This window comes from Haliotis cracherodii, unplaced genomic scaffold, assembly GCF_022045235.1.
Source record: "Haliotis cracherodii isolate W230 unplaced genomic scaffold, xgHalCrac1.p SCAF_2, whole genome shotgun sequence".
Classification (NCBI taxonomy): Eukaryota; Metazoa; Mollusca; class Gastropoda; order Lepetellida; family Haliotidae; genus Haliotis; species Haliotis cracherodii.
In genome coordinates, this window is record NW_027266275.1 from 51,602,790 (window position 1) to 51,622,750 (window position 19,961).

The 19,961-nt window shown below is 41.4% G+C and overlaps 1 protein-coding gene across 1 annotated transcript; it reads left to right on the forward strand.

Moving 5' to 3' along the window:
* Positions 1-28: 28 nt before the first annotated feature.
* Positions 29-11,699, forward strand: LOC139469233 (dynein intermediate chain 3, ciliary-like). Its single transcript, XM_071251372.1, has 15 exons — positions 29-90; positions 564-796; positions 1,022-1,183; positions 2,515-2,633; positions 3,196-3,338; positions 3,464-3,577; positions 4,433-4,689; positions 5,992-6,171; positions 7,603-7,646; positions 7,759-7,894; positions 8,529-8,675; positions 9,072-9,170; positions 10,424-10,567; positions 10,723-10,773; positions 11,147-11,699. The coding sequence occupies exons 2-15, from the start codon at positions 614-616 to the stop codon at positions 11,165-11,167; spliced, it is 1,800 nt and encodes a 599-aa protein (XP_071107473.1). The 5' UTR covers positions 29-90; positions 564-613; the 3' UTR covers positions 11,168-11,699.
* The last annotated feature ends 8,262 nt before the right edge of the window (positions 11,700-19,961 follow it).

Genomic DNA, 19,961 nt, shown 5'->3' on the forward strand with positions numbered 1-19,961 from the left:
TGCGCAATACAACGTTGCCATAGGCGACTCTTCAAGCGACCCGATTGAGCCTTCAGTCAGAGAGAAACACATTTCTTGAACCATTCGAAGGTATGCATGTTACGATCTCGGAACTTTGAGTATATCCAGATACATTTGACACATCTTTGACATCGCTGGTGCAACGTTGCTATGTACATGTTATGTCTGTGTATTGATATTTAAAACTACGAACTGCATCGCTGGTGAGTGATGTGGTTTAGGCCTGTTTTTTATTCGGCTATGGGATATTGCAGTCATTTTAGCTTTTTAACTCTACTGTACTTTTTGTTGTTGTTGCAAAGAATAATTTCAGATCTATTAGGTTATAAGAACCTTCTTATGGTTTATATATAGTTTATATAGATTGTATCGTGTTTCTAGGAATGTTGTGGTGGGTGGTACTACCGGCTAGTAGTGTTGATTCCTAACTGAGGCCTAGCCCATGCTTAGTTACAAAAATCGGAAATGATATTCCCATGATATTCATCTTAAAAACAAATAAAAGTGTTCATGTATTGTCAAACATTATATTCTTTTTGTAGATTTCAAGGAGCTACAGTTTCAAGTTTGTTTTGAAACACCAACTAGCAAAATGGAGATAGTTTACGTCTACACAAAGAAGCGGAATGAATTCGGTCGACAGTGTAACTTTGCTGACAGACAGGCAGAGTTACATGTTGACATCGTCCCTGATCCATCACTAACCTCAAACTTTGTGGAGAGGAATCCAGTAGATAATGGACTTCAGTGTGTGCAGGAAATGTCAGAACATGAGGCAAGTACCTTTCTAATACTTCATCATCTGTATCTGTAAGATAACATTCAGTGTCTTGGAGCCAATGTCTTATATGATATTTTATTTACAACCACATTTGCCATTAGGCCTAGGTAGAATGTACCAAATAATTTTTTGCAGTTTTGTGCAAACAATATTTTTAACCCTGGATCCCATCATCTCTTAACCATTTTTTATAGTGTCTGATTTATGTGGTGATTGCAGGTGAATACCGAGAGATTCGAGACCAGTTCCCGTGGTATAAACCATGTCGAAGGTGGCTGGCCAAAGGATGTCAATGCCAGTGAGGTGGAACAGGTGACCAGATACAGGAAGAAAGTAGAGAAAGACGAGATGTACATTACAACCATTCAGCAGCTGGGCAGTGTAAGTAGTAATGCATTGATCAGTCAAGTCAAACAGTTCAAAATGTTCAATTATTATTTTTGTTCTATACTTTATAATAAGAAAATACGGTTGTATGGCATTAAGTTGGCGAACCAAACAATTATTGTTGCATTTATGTTTCCAGAAAAAACAAACACCTGTTTCCTTATTGGCTGATAATAGAATGGGCAGGGTTTTTGTTCCATTGTTGCGCTGAACTGTCTCACTGAATCATACTGTTGTTTACATCTTTTTGTGTGTTAATAATTAAACAAACAGTCTGTGAAGTTATTATTGTTGACATATTCATTTATACAAAGTGTCTTCAATATGCTTTGCGTTTTTACGTTTATACCTCCATAAACACACAAAAATATTGAAGTCAGTTCTTCATCATCATGATTATGGAACAATTAATTTTTATGTCTTAAATCAATCCTTAACAAGAAGTAATATTGATAAATGTATGTTGACATGAGACTAATGTGTTTGTGTATAAGCTGATTTTTTAACTTTCCTTCTAGAAAGTTTATGAAGATGCCACATTTTGTTATGGGAATGAAAACTTTATGGACATTATGTAAATATTAAGACTATCGGGGTGATGGGGTGGCCAAGTGGTTAATTCATTTGTTTGTCACGCCAAACATGTGTACGAGGTGAGAAGCCTCTTTCTGCTGTCCCCTGTTGTCATAGTCCTAAATGAGGAGTAAAGCAATACTTATTCACTCCCTATTAATATAGTATGACTCTATATTATCGCGATATCGATACATCTCGTAATCAACACTCCCTGTCGACGTGTTTACTTATGCAAATCTAAGCACAATGTTTCATTGTCACGGCTACTCGTAGGTATACTCGTTAACTTTTTTATGATAGTTTCTGGAATGTTTTTGAAGTGGAATTACCCCTACCTCCATTCAAAATTGGTTGGAAAAGAACCCATCTGTTTGGACAATGCCCCTAGGTTGTATGCATACTGATTATGCATAATCCAAAACATGAGTGATGTAAGTCACATAATACACACATATCACACCACAAGATAGTGATAACGTGATAATATAGAGTTGCCTGCCCTTGACAGGTAATGACAGGTATTTTGTTTACCGAACTCGGTAAAGGAAATCAACATCGTTCAGTCTAATTGATGTGTCATAAAAGTTGAACAGAGAACAACATTTTGCATATGAAATATATAATAGGTTAGTAAGTGTTCGTCCTTTCGATCCACTATTAATTAACTACCGCGATAATATAGCATACCATGCTACTATCATGACTATGGTGGGGTTTTGTTTCATCATAACCATGTATTTGTTATGCAGGTAATGGAGCACTGCATCAAACAGAACAATGCTATTGACATCTATGAGGAATACTTTGAAGACGTTGACGTGGATCAGGTGGACGAAACACCATCAGCCAAAACTATTAATGTTTTCAGGTAAGAATCACAGAGTTGTACCTGTGTTGCTTTAAGGTGGTGGAGTAGCCTAGCTGTCATCGAAGTTCGTTGTACATGCAGAATGTCTGTAGGATTCACACACAGACTGTATGGACCTGTAATTCTGTGGTTGTTACTTTGGTAGGACTGCCTTTCCAAAGTAGCTTGAGGCTTCTCGCTTGTGATTACTGAAAATGTGTTCCATTAAGAAGAGCATTTAAACTTAATTGGAAAACACCTTACACATATTACTATAGCTCGGTGTTCATTTGCGAAACCATGAAGGTAGGGAGGGCACTTTGTATCCACATGTGGCAAAAAATGTGGGATCATTTTGAAAAAGAAGCTTTTCTCTAACTAAACAATCAATCTGAGCCATTAGCAAAAGGAGGAGTGTCATAGTCTCACTCTGCAACTTGCTGACATTCTTGCTTTGAAAGATATGCTTGAACTGCAAAATCGCTCTCCTTTTCCATAACTTGTTTGGGAAGCAAAATTGAAAGTGCCTTAAAACCCTTGTCAGCACCATTCTGTGTACTAATGTGAATCTTTATGTCAACAGAGATCCCAATGAGGTTAAACGCACAGCCACACACATCTCCTGGTTCCCTGATGGACCCCGGAAACTGGCAGTAGCATACTGTAATCTGACATTCCAAGGGTCGTCTCCAGATACAAGCATGGACTCGTACATCTGGGACGTTGGTATGTATTTTCCATGGAAGCAACTTACATTGATATGTGGCAAATCCTATATATATGGTACCTTTCACCTGTTAGAAACTTTGAGAAATAGTTGAAACTAATGAAGTTAATTACTTCATTCACAGAGAACCCAAACAAACCCGAGATGACCCTAAAGCCGGTCTCCCCACTGGTGTGCCTGGAGTACAACCCTAAGGATTCCCATGTGTTGCTGGGGGGATGCTACAATGGACAAATTGGTTTGTTTTTTCATATATTTTTTCAGCAGTATTGTAAAACAGAGATGCTTTCATGAATAAGTTTGTGCCTGGTAGTCTAAGGTGCCTCAATTGTTGTGCAGAGTTGTGTCCTGGATGTGCCAGAATCCTGTGATTGTGGGTTAATACCCCAGATTCGCCCTGGCAAGGATTCCTGGTTTTTCAGCATCATACCCATGCTTGTGGGTGGCAAGTGTTGAAACCATTTAGGCTTTCTTCCCACATTGTACTGAAATACCTTTCAAATCTGTGTTGAACAGAATTCACTTATTTATGGAAATGTTCTTTGATATAATGAGAAATTTGACATACATTGGTTTCATAAATGAATTAGTTTAGAATTCAAGAAATGTATGACTTTTGAACTTATCCTATATCACACTTGCATTTCTTCTTTCCTCTTCGTGGAAAAGTGCTTGAACAGCGTTTCCAGCCTCTAAAAACAATATTCACTCGAACACATCCCACCATCATTGTAGTCCCGTGCATAACAACCTATACAATGTGATCACATGATTACCCCTGTCACATCATTCTCTTTCTCATCGCTACTCAGTGGAGACGAGTACTGTCAGTGATAGGGAATATATATATCCTTTAATGTATTTCCCTACTACATCGTATTGACTACGCATTACATCTGGAAATAATGAATCTGGAATATGAGCAAGGAAGATCCTCTTCGGACGGCCTGCCTGGTGTGCGGGCATACGTTTTCTACACAGGACCCTAACGATTTATGCTGGGATTGCCGGGGTTGGTGAAGTTCTCACAAGAGGTGCTCTGAATGTAATCACCTTTCAGTGATTTAAAAAAAAACAACATTTGTCACTACAGCGTACTGGGACACAAGAAAGGGATCACAACCAGTGGAGATGACGCCTATTGAGCAGAGTCACCGTGACCCTGCCTACAAGGCCATCTGGATCCAGTCAAAGACAGGCACAGAATGTTTCTCTGCATCCACTGACGGCCAGGTACTGTGGTGGGACATCCGGAAGCTGGGGGAACCCACAGAGAAACTCTTCCTGGACAAGAAGCAGGACCTGACCAAAGCACAGGGAGCTTACTGCCTGGAGTATGAACCAACAATGGTATGTCAAGTACAATACATCATTGCATCCCCTTGGCGATCCCAGCAAAGAATGGGTCCCCAGACACCCGTGCTTGTTGTACAAGGAAATTGAAAAGATTGGATGGTCAGTCTCAATGACTTGGTTGATTGTGAAATCGTGTCATGACAGCTTGTTTCTTGTTATATCAAGCACATGATTGTCTAATCTAAACTCAATTACTCACAGGCCGACATAATGTAGCTGGAATAATGCTGAGTGTGGTGTTACATGAAAATCAAATCTGTATAATTGATGATTACTTTTCAGAATAAATGTTCCAAATTCTTGTTTAACTGGGTAATCTATTAAAAGTAGATATTGTTTGGTTTCTACCAACATTAAATTTTGTGTTCATAACTTGGCCTTCAATATAAGGATATACTTGTAAGCAACATAGTTAATGTTAAATGTTTTTCAAATATCAGCATTTATCATATTGATAGATGCAGAAGTGATTTTCCATTTATTTTACTTGATGATGACTAACATATTTAAGGGTCAGCACTAAAACATAAGCTCTGTTGGGTATACCATAAAGCTATTCAGTGCTCATTATTTTCTCAAACGTGGACATTTATGATCTGATAATTCTGATTTTTGTATTCTTGATACTGTCAGTTGTTGGAGGAGTTTAAGATGATGGTGAGACGATATGTTGTCATTCACTGACAGCATGTCTATAGGAATGCCACGATAGACCCATGTCAAGCTTTGTGTTGTAATCTCGTTTGTGTTAGATTCTGTGTCCTGTCCTACCTGGTTGTTTTTAAGAACTACTGGTATGTGCTTTGATGTCCAGAGAGATTTATGTCACAGCAGCAACATACTTGCATTAGTGTATTTAGGATGAACACATAGAATATACTGCATGTTATAAATGTCTGACACTGAAGCTCTCCATGTTGTAAGAACCCTGCACACGACACTCACGTTACAACATTTACACAACTCTTCACACAAGGGCGGATCCAGCATTTTTAAAAGGGAGGGGTCCTAAATATCAAAATCCTCTCTTAGTCAATTTTACTGCCTACAACATCCTACATTTGGTTTCGAAATGGGGGATCAGGACCTGCTGGTCCACCCCCTGGATCCGCCTATGTCACAATATATTTTGTGAAACCTGTATGGTGTAATAACGTATAATGGTTGATTAATAATGTAAATGTAATGTCTATGTGCATGGAGTTTAACATTGTTTGATGTTTAATAATGGAAAGTATAATCATGGAAATGAAATTGTGAAATGTTTCTTATTTTGTTATTTGTGTTCTCCAACAGCCGACCAAGTTCATGGTTGGTACAGAGCAGGGATCAGTGATTGCTTGCAACAGGAAGGCAAAGACCCCCGGAGAGAAGATTGTAGCCAGTTACTCTGGCCATATTGGCCCAGTTTACTCTCTACAGAGAAACCCTCACTTTCCTAAAAACTTCCTCAGTGTCGGAGACTGGTGTGCCAGGGTATGTATTAATCAGTTGTGCTTATTTCCTTATCTAGAAGAAATATAGTCATTGCCTCAACTCAAAAGAGAGTGAACAGATGTGGAGTCCCGTTCCACAAAGTGATCATAGCACTAAGACGATCGTAACTCCCATACGAGGGGCACGGGTAGCCCAGTCGTCTAAGGTGCCGCGATTCGTGGTGCAGAGTTGCGTCCCCTGGACACGCCAGAAACCTATGATTGTGGGTTCGAATCCGGGTTCGCCCCGATTACCATACCCGTGCTCGTGGGTTTCACCGAAGTGGTAAACGTCTAAGACCTGCATCACTTCGGGCTTTCCTCCCACATTAAGCTGACAAGCCGTGATATAACTGGAATAATGTTCAAAGCAGCGTTAAACCCAACTCACTCACGTAACTCCCATACTTTAACATAGACTTACGACAGTCGTAGCACTACGATTGCTTTGTGGAACGGGGCCCAGGTTCCCTTTCCACAATGCTATCTTAGCGCTATAACTATCGTATGTGCATGTTAACGTATGGGAGATTGTCTCAGCACCAAGATCACCCAGGCTGCTGTGGTGAAGCTGTGATATTGTAAAACAATTACTGTTATATTGCTGTCCCCAGCATACAACCCACTCATTCACATAATGTTGAAAAATGAATGGTTCTGTGTGCTGGAGTCTGATTAGTTTAAAAATTTTAAGTGGGAAAACAGCCTGGAAAGCTTGTGAACTTTTCACTGAGTGTGATTACTTTTCTTGATGAGTACCATTTCTTTCTCAATCTCATACTTGAACAGAAATCAACAATGAACTTGGCAAAGAGATACTGTATTTATACTGCGTTAAGAACAAACTAGACAGGTTCATTTGTCAGGGAAGCATGTCATGCCATCCATTGTATGATCAAGTCATAGCAGTCCAGAGTTAAGTCATGTCAGTCTTGCGATACTGTGAGTTCGCACAGGAGAGTACAAATTACTTCATCATACCTCCATGTCAGAATTATGAGATCTGATTGGTCCGTGTGATCTTGATAAAATACCATGTATCCTGCCTCGGAGGGAAATAAATTTCTCAGAGAATAAATCCTTTATACCCTGCTTCGAAGCATGAAACCTCACACTTTTTGCGAGTCAAAGAAAGTCACTTGACAAAGCGCAAGTAAATTTCGCCTCAGCTATTTTCTATCAATTTTGAGTTTGTTGTAATTCTTTATAATGTCAAATTAAAACATGTAGGTAAGATAAACTCATTGTAGCAGTATCACTCGTGGTACATGTGGTTTTATGCGTCCCTCGTTAGGTTTTATCCCACTTGCCTCCGGCTTGTGGTATAAAAGCAAACATGCGACACATAAAACCCCTCGTGATACTGCTACAACTTATAGTATGTAACTTCTTTGTTTCTTTCTTTATAGCAACACTCTCCTTCTTGTTTCAGTTGTGGTCTGAGGACATCAGGGATTCTTCCATCATGTGGTCTAAGTGAGTAGTTATTTAGTATGACGTGTATGAAGCAACATGTACAAGTAGTTGGAATTAATGTGTGTTTTATGAATCATTCTGTTGAGTTTCCTAAGTTGCGGTTGTGTTCCAGGCAGTACCCATCCCACCTCACAGACGGATGCTGGAGTCCCATCAGACCAGCAGTGTACTTCATCACAAAGATGGATGGTACACTCGACGTCTGGGACATCATCTTCAAGCAGAATGACCCCACCCTCAGTCTACAAGTATGTTTATATTTGACTTGTTACCTGCATTCACTATCAAACACTATTATCTGTGTCCATTATCTTGCTAGTGGGCCTATGCAAACTTATTCTTATACAAATCAATCTTGATTGACAACGGTATAAAGATCTGTACCGAAACATCGCCTTCACGGTTATTAAAGAAGTTGTTATCCATAATTTGTGTTTACTTTGTCAAAATCATTTGCAATGCTTTTGTTCCAACATACACCATAATATTGGGATTCATTGTCTCACTCTATTCCAAGACAGAATTTTTACTTATCCTGCATTAAACGTTTAAGGATGCATTAAGGATTAATGCAGAATAAGTATACAAAGGTAAAAAAATATTTAGATTTTTTAATTTTTTTATTTATCCTGCATTATCCTGTAATGCATCCTTAAATATAGTAATGCTGGATAAGTATACAAATGTAAGAAATATGTAGATATTACTTAAATTGTTAGAGGTTTCAAAGTCTACATATGTTAACAAACCTATCACTTCATGTTAGTAGTGAGCTATGATCAATCTCACTGTGTTATGTCAGTGTAATTTTGGAGCCAGTAACTGATCAGGTTTAAGATGCTCTTCATGGGAGCCCCAGTGATGACTGTGTGATGTTGCCAGGTATGTGACGTCCCCCTGCACAGTCTGCGGGTACAGGAGGCAGGCAGGCTGGTGGCGTGCGGCTCGGAGGATGGTACGACCACATTGCTGGAGCTGTCCGAGGGGCTGTACACGATGCAAAGGAATGAGAAGAACCTTGTCACAGCGGTAAGCAGCTTACATGTCACACACCGTCTTCACTGTGTTGTGTTACAGGAAGGAGATAAAATACACAAAACCATTATGCTGGGATGTTTCTGGACACACATTGCATCAGGACATTTTCATGATTTGTATCGACATTTGTCAACATATATTGCGATATTATTTTCTAGACATTTTAGATGACAAAATCTAGAAACAACAGAGGTGAACATATTTGATTGAGTGCATATTCAAATTTCATACTTCTCCATGATGTCAACAGTGTCAGACACGACTGGAATGGTTATAGGGTTGTTTCACAGATTTGAATACACCCACCATACTAATAATGGCTCTTACAGAAGAAAATAAGTTTTGTATTTTTATTACCTGACCTTGGTTCCTTTATATCCTTTACAGATGTTTGAGCGGGAGACGCGGCGAGAGAAGATCCTGGAGGGCCGACACAGGGAGATGAAGCTGAAGGAACGCACCAAGAGTCAGCAGGAAAAGGACAAGGTCAGTCTGATATACTACGTTGTCCCCCATGATCTGTATTGCTTGTTGTCAGAGGCACTTCATGTGGATTGGGTGGTCAGGCTAGGTGACTTGGTTAATTGCATGTCATCATACCCTGAACCCGTGAAGATCTGGCTGGAGAATAGGTCTTCAACAACCCATACTTGTCGTAAAAGGCGACCATGATTGTCAAAAGAGGCGACTAGCCGGATTGGATGGTCAGGCTCACTGACTTGGTTGATGCATGTCAGTTTATCCCATTTGCGTGGATTGATGCTCATGATATCAATCACTGAATTGTCTGGTCCAGACTCGATTATTTACAGACCACCTTCATATAGCTGGAATATTACTGAGTCCGGCATTAGAAAACAAACAAACATTGTACCCTGATGGTATACAGTGGGGATGTTGCTCATGACATCAACCACTGGTTTGTCTGGTTCAAACTCGATTATTTACAGGTTGCCATGATACTGATGGAATATTGCTGAGTCAAACAAGCATACAAACAATTCATTTGTCCTTACCGTTGGGGACCTGTAAAGATTCTGTGCTTGCCGTAAAAGGCGACTATGCTTGTCGTAAGAGGCGACTAACGGGATCGGGTGGTCAGGCTAGCTGACTTGGTTGATGCATGTCATTGTATCCCAATTGCGTGGATCAATGCTCATGATGTCAATCACTGGATTGTCTGGTCCAGACTCGATTATTCACAGACCAAGCGTCATATAGCTGGTATATTACTGAGTGCGGCGGTATAAAACAAACAAACAAACAAACAAACAAACCTTACTGTTTGGACAGATTCATGGACATATTAGGTGCAGTTAATCCTGTCCCAATGTGTCCCAAAGGGCAATTCATATGAGCTGACAGGTGGCCTGAGAGGGTGAGAGTAATGGCTGCCCAGTATTGCTAGTTACCAGTAGGAGCAGATGGGAAGTAAAGAATCACCTTCAATTGTGACCTGTACCATCTTATCCTATTGGCAGTGATCAGTGTTCATTCTACAGACCAGTTTTTGGCTGGCTTGCTATCATTTCATATGTTGACATAGTATGGCCATAATGTTTCTTATTACAGAATTAAGTACATTCACTCAATGGCGCCACTTGGGACAGGGTGAAATTAATGCTCTGATTAATGATAGCCTCTTTTCTAAGAGTCATCAGTAACACAAGGGGAGGAGATTCTTGTGTTCTGCAACACAAGAATTCCGTTCTTGTGTTAATGTTGTTTCCTTATTCCAGGAGGAAGAGAAGGAGGTTGAAGCTCCCATGGAAGAAGAAGACCTGGTGGAGAAGGCTGAGAAGGAGTTCTTCAGCATCATCGAACAGGAGAAGAAGAAGCAGACAGCACCAGCTCAAGACTTCGAAAAGGGAGACACTGGCAAGGTAAACTTTGGATACATTGTTGTTTCTTGATAGCACCTTAATAATACCTTAAATTGGGGAACAGGATCAAAGGGGTTTGAGAATTTTATTCAAATGGACACAATAGTATATATACTATGAAGGAAGGCATGACAGCTCTGGTTATGATGTTGCAGACATCACCGATCCTGGAGGAGGGAGAGGAGGAGAAAACCAATGGCAACCCAGTGAGTAGCAGAAGCACAGAGATAGCTTATCATACCTAATGTCCTAATGAGCTTGCTAGTCCGCGCCTGCAAAGGTTAAAGGACATCTTTCACGTACAAAGCGAGGTAGACATATCTGTTCAATATCTGTTGAGACAAATGGAATGATGGTTGCTGCAATGCAGGACAAATGTGTTAGCACACACACACCTGAACTGAAAGTGATGGAACCCCCATGAGCTCCAGTCACATCAACTTTGTGTTTTTTATTTATTCATATGTTTTGAAGTGCGTCACCATTTGTTTGTATATATGCATAGGTATACGATACATCTGTATGATGAAAAGTTAGGCTGTTTATAAATGTGACATGGTGTATTTCCTATCATTGCAGGAGTCCACCAAGAAAGACTGAGCATGTATCATCAGGACTTGATTCAGGAGCATCTGTGACAGCATCACTTCAACAACAGCATGTGTGATTACGTGACAACAATTTCTTATATTGTTTAAAGGTGTGACAAAACATATTTTCTTCATCTGATGTCCATCCATCCGTCCATACTTTAATAGCAGCATCACTGACCTGGCATCCATACCGTAGTGTCTCACTGCTGACGAGATGTGGGCTGTCTTGTAGATGCTAGGTGCTGTGGGAACAACATATACAAGTTCATCATGCAACAACACCCTGGACAGCTAGCATCAAACAACAATCAGATGGTGTTGTTTACTGTTGAAGACATTTGTTTATTATTTGATGTAAATATGTTTTCATGTTTCCTATCTGTGATTGAGTGTCTGGAGGGAGCATGAGAGAATGAGTCATTATATAAGCAACTTGGTATTATCATTTGTCCCAAAGTTTATATTGTTTATTTGTATATACAACCTTTATATGTAAAATCTCAAATTGTTACTATACATTGAAAATAAAAATTGTGATATTGGACATGATTAATGTTTTTTCTTTTTCATATAAATTGTATAACTCGGGCATCAGTGACCTATAGAAAATGGATTAAAAACATCAGATCGGGATTGACATTATTTTGTCTTTTTATCTGTTGTCAACTATGCTATATGACGTTTGGCATTGTCCACTGTAGGCTGTGCAGGTTTTTGAGGAGCCTGAACATGGCTACAACCAGCACTATATTTCCTTCTTAATTCCCCTGCCAAGTATGTTCGTCTTGACCTCTTGACAGAATTGTACAGCATTGTTGCATGTTGAATCAGAGGGTATTATTTAATACAGTCAGATTCACCTATAGGCCATTCTACAGCTGACCTCACGAGTCTCCTTGGAAAATGGATGGGTAATTATTGATACATCACACCAGAGCCCATAAAAAAAAATCCATTACAACACCATCTACATATAGTGGATGGAAGGCAAATTATCAGCAGGTTAAGTTGTAACATGTGGTGCACTACAGATTGATACATGCAAATATCAACTAAGAGCAATATCAAGGGCACTTCTATGTTTTACGCAAGTTATTTCTAACCGCAAATTGGTGATGCTTTGCATAAGAAATGGTTTTGGTAATAACGGAGGACATACAATTGCAAGAAGCTGTCGTAAAAGGCTCGTTCTTTCTGTCATATTCGACCTAAATCCTTTCGATGTGCGTCGCTATAAGACAGCGCGTCCTGTTCTGTACACATGAAGATGGCTAGGCTGGTTATATTTGCAGTCCTAGCAGTTTCAAAAAGGTAACTGACCAAATTCTTTTCGCACAACACTTTGGCCAAGAAGGTCGCTGAGGTTGTTCAGTGGTTAAAGCGTTGGCGCCTTGCTGAATATTCAGTTTTCGAATCCTTATCACATGCTTGGTGATGCCAATTCTTCAACTCGATATCGGTCACAGTGACTTATAAGTATGGTGTTGCCTGAACGTGGAACCCAACGACCAAAATGATTGTCCTCAAAGTGACATCAACAAACGACCTCACAGACAACATTCACTTCAATAGCCTACAACTTAATTATTACGTAATTGCGGGGTAGATAAATAAAACATACGCGCAAAATCTTCGTGAAGCGTTTATTATTTTTCAAAGAAAAAGCAACTTCTTAAACCTTTGTTTGCAGGTCTGTTTTTTCTTTCGGAAATGTAAAATGATTGAAGCGGCGTAAAATCCTGCTCGTGTGGACTGCCAGCGTCTCCGCAACCTAGTCAAACCCGTCGGCCTTGAAAGAGACGAATGGTCCCTCTGAAACTGCCCCTAGTCTATCAATTTCCACGGATCGATCAAGAAGTTATCGAGCTTGTCGGTCAGTTCGATACAGCATTTTGTAATGACCCTAGTATCCGATCGTATGTCCAGTTGGCCGTGATTCGGAAGGTGTACATGTTCTTTGACCTGGGCTTCTTGGCTAATGTCGAGTTGGAAAAAGGCAAATTTACAAAAGAATCTCAGGTGCAGAAGACAATGCCTGTGGATATTGATCTTTGTTCCACAAGTCGTTCTTGTTGAGACTGTCAAGGAGATCGATTAAATTGGGTTTGTCGTAAATTAAATTGGTTTCATATTATACTCAAGGATACGCTAGCCACAATAACAACATATTTACTTTCCCCCTTTCTCTCTCGTCTCTCGCCCCGTGGGGATTCCGGGTTATAGAATAGAGACTTGTACTGGTCGTGACTGAATGGATCGGATTGTCAGGCTCTGTGAATTGGTTGATTGCAGGTCATCGGACCCCGACGACGTGGATCATTGTTTATTATATCAGTCACTGGATTGTCTCCATACTCAATTACTTGCATGTCATATAGCTGGAATATTGCTGAGCGAGTCGTTAAAACCACTTACTCAATGTGTCTATCGTCCCTTCCGGACCGCCTCCTTCTCTTACTCTCACTCTCACTCTCACTATCATTCATTCCACATCATACCCGAGACCTGCACGCCAGTATGTCCAGTCGTGCCTGACGCCACAACACTACATATACGCAACCTTTTATCCATATGCAATGTAATCTTTACACGGATAAACCGATTGGCTGATTCTCAAAGTTGTTTTGTTCATGGAACATCGCAAGCACCCATTCTGACATTTACAATGAAAGCCAACATTTTCTCAAACGCTGTCCTGTTTGAATATTATATTTGGTAACAATCATCATGGAAGTTTACTTTCTCGCTGGCGAAGAAACCATGCACCATGCAGCCTGTTCCAGTAGATTATAAAAAGAAATGTGCATTGCAAAATATAAAACGTTTGGCCCCAAAATGTATACAGATCGTAAAACGTATACAATATTCCCAAATTCCCAATTACATGATGTACACTTCTATATTCAGCTTCTTCACATAACGGGAACACGGGTGGCCTAGTGGTTTAAGACGCTGCAACTCAGTGTCAGAGTTATGTCCCTTAAATGTGTTAGGATCCGCCTTGCATGGCTCCAAATCCCAGATGCGCCCTGGTTATTATCTGTCAGCACCAGGTTTCACCAAATTGGTAAACGACCAGTGCTATTTTGATCAAACCCACCCAATGTGAATGTAAGTTATTGTCACTGCTGTATCGGAATGTATACTGAGTCAAATTAAAAACACATTTTTAAAAGTAATCCCATATATGATATACAACGGCCAAATGCATCAGAGAAGGTTATGTTTTATCATTAATGTCCAAAGAAGGATTTTAATTAACGGTGGTAACCATAATTTGTTCCAAGCACCTACGGTATTCGGTAATAACATCAACAGTTTAAATCATAAGTCCCAAGCACGAGAATCTGATGGCACACAAGTTCAGTAGCGTGTATGGCCACCATGTGCATTGACAACTGCCACACAACGCCTCCGCATGGACCTTGTGATGCTTGTGAACACATGATTGGGAAGACGACGCCATTGTTGCTGCAAAATGGTGCCAATATCTTGCAGATTTCTGTGGTTGGTTCTGGAGAGTGTGCAGACTTCTGCCAAGAGCATCCCAGACGTGTTCGATGGGATTGAGGTCGGGAGACCTTGACGGCCAGTCCATGACGTTGACTCCCGCATTCTGAAGGAAATTCCTTGTCAAAATTGCTGTGTGGGGTCTGGCATTGTCGTGTTGGAAGATCAAACCGGGTCCATGTGCTGCCACAAAAGGCAGAAGTTCTGGTGCCAGTACCTGGTCGCGGTAAGCAGCAGCGTTGAGGTTGCCACGGATGACAAGAAGCCTGGAACGTGCATTGCCACAGAAAGCACCCCACACCATGACACTTCCGCCTCGAAATCTGTCAACTTCCTGTACACAACAATGGGCGTAACGTTCATGACGGCGCCTCCACACACTCGCCCTACCATCAGCAAATCGAAAATTAAATCGGGATTCATCACTGAAGACGACTTGATTCCAATTCCTCTGAGTCCATCGTAAGTGTCGCTGTGCCCACAACTGACGTTGACGTCTGTGTAATTGAGTCAGAATCGGCCCGCAGTATGGCCGTCGTGCTTGAAGGTGAGCAGTTCTCAGACGGTTTCGAACAGTTTGCGCACTCAGTCTACCCCTAAACAGTTCATTTCTGGTTGATGTAGCCGTCAAAAATCGGTTACGGAGGTGACGTAAGACAATCTGACGATCCTCTGCATGTGACGTCACACGTGGTCGACCTGGCCGAGGGCGATCAGCGGTGGTACCCGTTTGCTGTAGACGCGTCTGTAAATCATAAACACTCCGTCGACTACAACCCATCGTCCTTGCGACTTCAGCTACGGACGTTCCGTCTGCAACATGCCAACGGCACGTTCACGTTCCACATTTGTAAGGCGTGGCATGACAAATGGCCGTAAAGACTTTTGTTTTCTTGTGTTTTTCTTTTTTTGTTAATGACTGCTAACAAGTATGGCTGAAAACACGTGCGGTACTATGGCCACTTGCACGTGAAAGAACACTTTTGCCACCATAGTGCTGTACACATGATTTTGATCGATTCACCTGCACAAAAACGGGTGTTATCTGAAGACAATACGTGGCCATTACTGTTTAAATACACAATAAGAGCCCTCAATGATAACTGGTTAAAATATTAGGATTGTGATCTTTTTAATTTGGTTCAGTATATATCTCGACACACCGTATGACGTTGTAGCATTACTAGATTCCTGTGGACGCACGTTACGCAGTCCCGCCGCCTCTTGGGAACTGGCAAGTGTTGAAATCTGTCTGGGGTTTACGATCCTGTGTGGTATGGCCACAGTGTGCTTGAGTGGGCGGTAAAAGAGAGACGCCATATCATTAGGGACAAAATCAATTTATTAGGATGCACTGATGAATTAGTTAACAAAACAGTTGGTTTTCTATTATGAGTTCATCAAGGACTTTAATCTACGATCAACAGATCCTAGCACATCTCTGTTAAGCGAATGGAGACACCATAGACCACTGAGCCACCTGTCCCCTTGAGCGTGTTTCCATCTACAGTAACGCCTACATGTTAACTAGAGCATTCATTCAAAATAGATATGTTGTGTTGTTTGCAGAACGGGTGCGTGTGTGTGTTTATATAGTATGGACATTGGTACATATCTGGGTGTGAATACTATATTTCCTGTCGACTCCAAGATCAACACCCTCCCACTTCAACACACCCGGCTTTCGATTCCGTGACATTATTTCCTCACAATCTGAGGCCACTGTGACAAAGTCAGAACGCCAAATAACTACCGTGTGCATTAGAATCATAAAGCCAATACGCAACACTCGTCATCTACAGATCCCCAGGGACCATCCTGGTTTCCTGTAGCAGCTTATCGCATGACCTCATATACACTGACTAGGCGCAGATGAGAATCTACGTATATTGAATATTTAATCGCCTGTTTCTTGTTTATGCAGAATGTCTCCCAAACCGTCTCCAGCCAGTCATGTCAACCCGCATCTATAATTCAGTCACTTCTTTCAGACCGAGTTTGTCGCTTTGGAGATGAACCGTTGTTTTCGTCAGTCGATATATTTTTTGTAAAAGCTAATCTAACCGTAATTGGAATTCTGGGGTTATTTCCGGCGACAGTTCTGCGAATAGATGATTCCCGTGGATTCAGAATTACAGTACAGGATGGCATCGAATGTTGCCGGAAACATGAAGTTTTATACCCTCTCCTTCTCTGTCCCCTGAAACGATTGTGTCATGGAAGTACCCTTTTTGCCTATACACCCTCCCAGAGTCTTGGAGTGGGAGATAATGGCCATCTGAGCATTCATTCAACCTTGATTTATAGTTCCGCCTCGACACAACAAACAAGACTTATGTCCGTCAGAAACAGACGACATTATGTATCAAGCAGACGACACAATCGTGTTCTGGAAAAAGCAGACGACACTGGTATCACATAATTCATTTGAACATGAAACATTCCATTAAAATCAATATTAGAGAGAGGTTATTTTGTCCTACATTAGCAGGAACTATCTCGTTGAACTGTAGTAACATAATGTGACGTAAGACATTGACCTTCATATACTCTTAATTCTTGCGTCAAGTCTAAGCCATAAGCGTCCGGTCCACGTCCTTGCTTTTTTTTGCAGTGAGCCTTCAGGCGTTCTCTAGACGTGATGTAACTCTATCGATGGCACGCCGCCGGGAAGATTTTATGCTAAGCCAGGGTGATTTGTTTTCATTATATGTTTTACAAAGGATTAGGCACCGCTTCTGGTACGTGTCATAATGCGATTGAGTTTAGATGATAGCGAGGGTCGATAGACCGCCAGAGATGTTATACTTGAATAGCACGCGCCGCCTCCAGGTGAAGATAGATCAAGGTGTTGATTATGGAAGTGTCCCTCCAGATGTTAGACACACACTGGTTCCTGTCCAATATGCGCATCTCTGATAATATCCCGATAGTTCGTGACGGTGTCATGGTATCATCGTCAGCCTCGCGAAAGACAATAATATCTGGACTAGCTGCCTATACCCATCTTCCCGAGGCAAGGGCGTTAACTGACTATTAAAGTCAAGTTTCCACCCTTGCCGAACTAGGCTCGAATTCCGGAGTATTATACATTTTGGCAGGACTAACGTGTCTATGCATAGTCCAATCAAAATCGCTTAACGAACTTGATATCCGGTTCGTAAACAACATGGATTTCATCGTGCAGATTTCGGTAGACAGCAGGATTTGCAAAACTTGTGCACCGTCAACTGGGCGTCGACAGATATTTTGCAAAACTTTCATGTTTTTAATCAAGGCGCTCACCGGGTAAGACCCGTTTTATTACAATATAGATCTTGATAATCGATCAGATCGTCATGAATTGGGCGCCGCCATTTTGTTTGAAGCAAATGCACTTGATATGAGAGTTGGAATCTGATTTGTCAATATGAGGGGTATAGAAAGGACGTAACTCAAACTAGCCACACTACGATCGAGCCTGGATATTCAAGCCAAGTTCGGCAAGGGTGGAAACTGGACTTTAACAGTCAGTTAACTCCCTTGCCTCGGGAAGAAGGCCCACCCAAACACCAAGGGTGTCTTATATACAACATAACAATAGGATCGCAACTCTGTGGTTCTCTCGCAGGAAGCGTAGCCCATTACCATTCCATTCTTGCGGTGGTGAGTTTTACCATAGCTACTGAGTAATTTAGGTTTAAAGACAACCAGCACCACCTCACACAACACATTGTATAACGTACAAGACAACCGGCACCACCTCACATAACACATGGTATAACGTACAAGACAACCGGCACCATCTCACACAACACATGGTATAACGTACAAGACAACCGGCACCATCTCACACAGCACATGGTATAACGTACAAGACAACCGGCACCATCTCACACAGCACATGGTATAACATACAAGACAACTGGCACCATCTCACACAACACATTGTATAACGTACAAGACAACCGGCACCACCTCACACAACACATGGTATAACGTACAAGACAACCGGCACCATCTCACACAGCACATGGTATAACGTACAAGACAACCGGCACCATCTCACACAGCACATGGTATAACGTACAAGACAACCGGCACCATCTCACACAACACATGGTATAACGTACAAGACAACCGGCACCATCTCACACAGCACATGGTATAACGTACAAGACAACCGGCACCATCTCACACAGCACATGGTATAACGTACAAGACAACCGGCACCATCTCACACAACACATTGTATAACGTACAAGACAACCGGCACCATCTCACACAGCACATGGTATAACGTACAAGACAACCGGCACCATCTCACACAGCACATGGTATAACGTACAAGACAACCGGCACCATCTCACACAACACATGGTATAACGTACAAGACAACCGGCACCATCTCACACAGCACATGGTATAACGCACAAGACAACTGGCACCATCTCACACAGCACATGGTATAACGTACAAGACAACCGGCACCATCTCACACAGCACATGGTATAACGTACAAGACAACCGGCACCATCTCACACAACACAATGTATAACGTACAAGACAACCGGCACCACCTCACATAACACATGGTATAACATACAAGACAACCGGCACCATCTCACACAACACAATGTATAACGTACAAGACAACCGGCACCACCTCACATAACACATGGTATAACATACAAGACAACTGGCACCATCTCACACAACACAATGTATAACGTCCAAGACAACCGGCACCATCTCACACAACACACTGTATAACGTACAAGACAACTGGCTCCATCACACACAACAAATGTATAACGCACAAGACAACCGACACCATCTCACCACACATTGACGTTGGCTGCAGGGTAATTTGGTGCTGGAATATGGCGGATTGATCTCTGCGTCGTAGTTACATCAGTGTATTTGTGGACATAACTGTATAGCCATTTCCTCGCTAGTTTAGACACAAAAATGTATTCACATGAATGCAAGGAAGAAGGAAACAATGAAAGAACACATGAAGGGCTGCAGCGACGGTTGCCAGGTGTTCCAGGTGTTTCATGTCTTGAACGTGTTTAGCATCCCCCATTGATACAGGTAATATACACGTTATGTCGCGAACGCAGTACTCTATTGTATCTTTGCTTCTGAGGTTCTGGCAACTGCGATTTGGGAATGCCGTCTTTAGTTTACAGCAGGTACAAATCCGTAATTGATATTCCTGGCTTTTATATCGAAATACAAATGAATACTGTGGCATTGTATCGCGTTGTATCGCCAGTAACGCTCTGACAGGTGGGTATATTGGAAAA

Coding starts and splice junctions, on each gene's coding strand:
- LOC139469233 (XM_071251372.1), top strand. CDS start 614: ATGGAGATAGTTTACGTCTACACAAAGAAGCGGAATGAATTCGGTCGA. Junction 3,339..3,463: donor CTCGTACATCTGGGACGTTG/GTATGTATTTTC, acceptor CTTCATTCACAG/AGAACCCAAACAAACCCGAG. Junction 9,171..10,423: donor GTCAGCAGGAAAAGGACAAG/GTCAGTCTGATA, acceptor TCCTTATTCCAG/GAGGAAGAGAAGGAGGTTGA.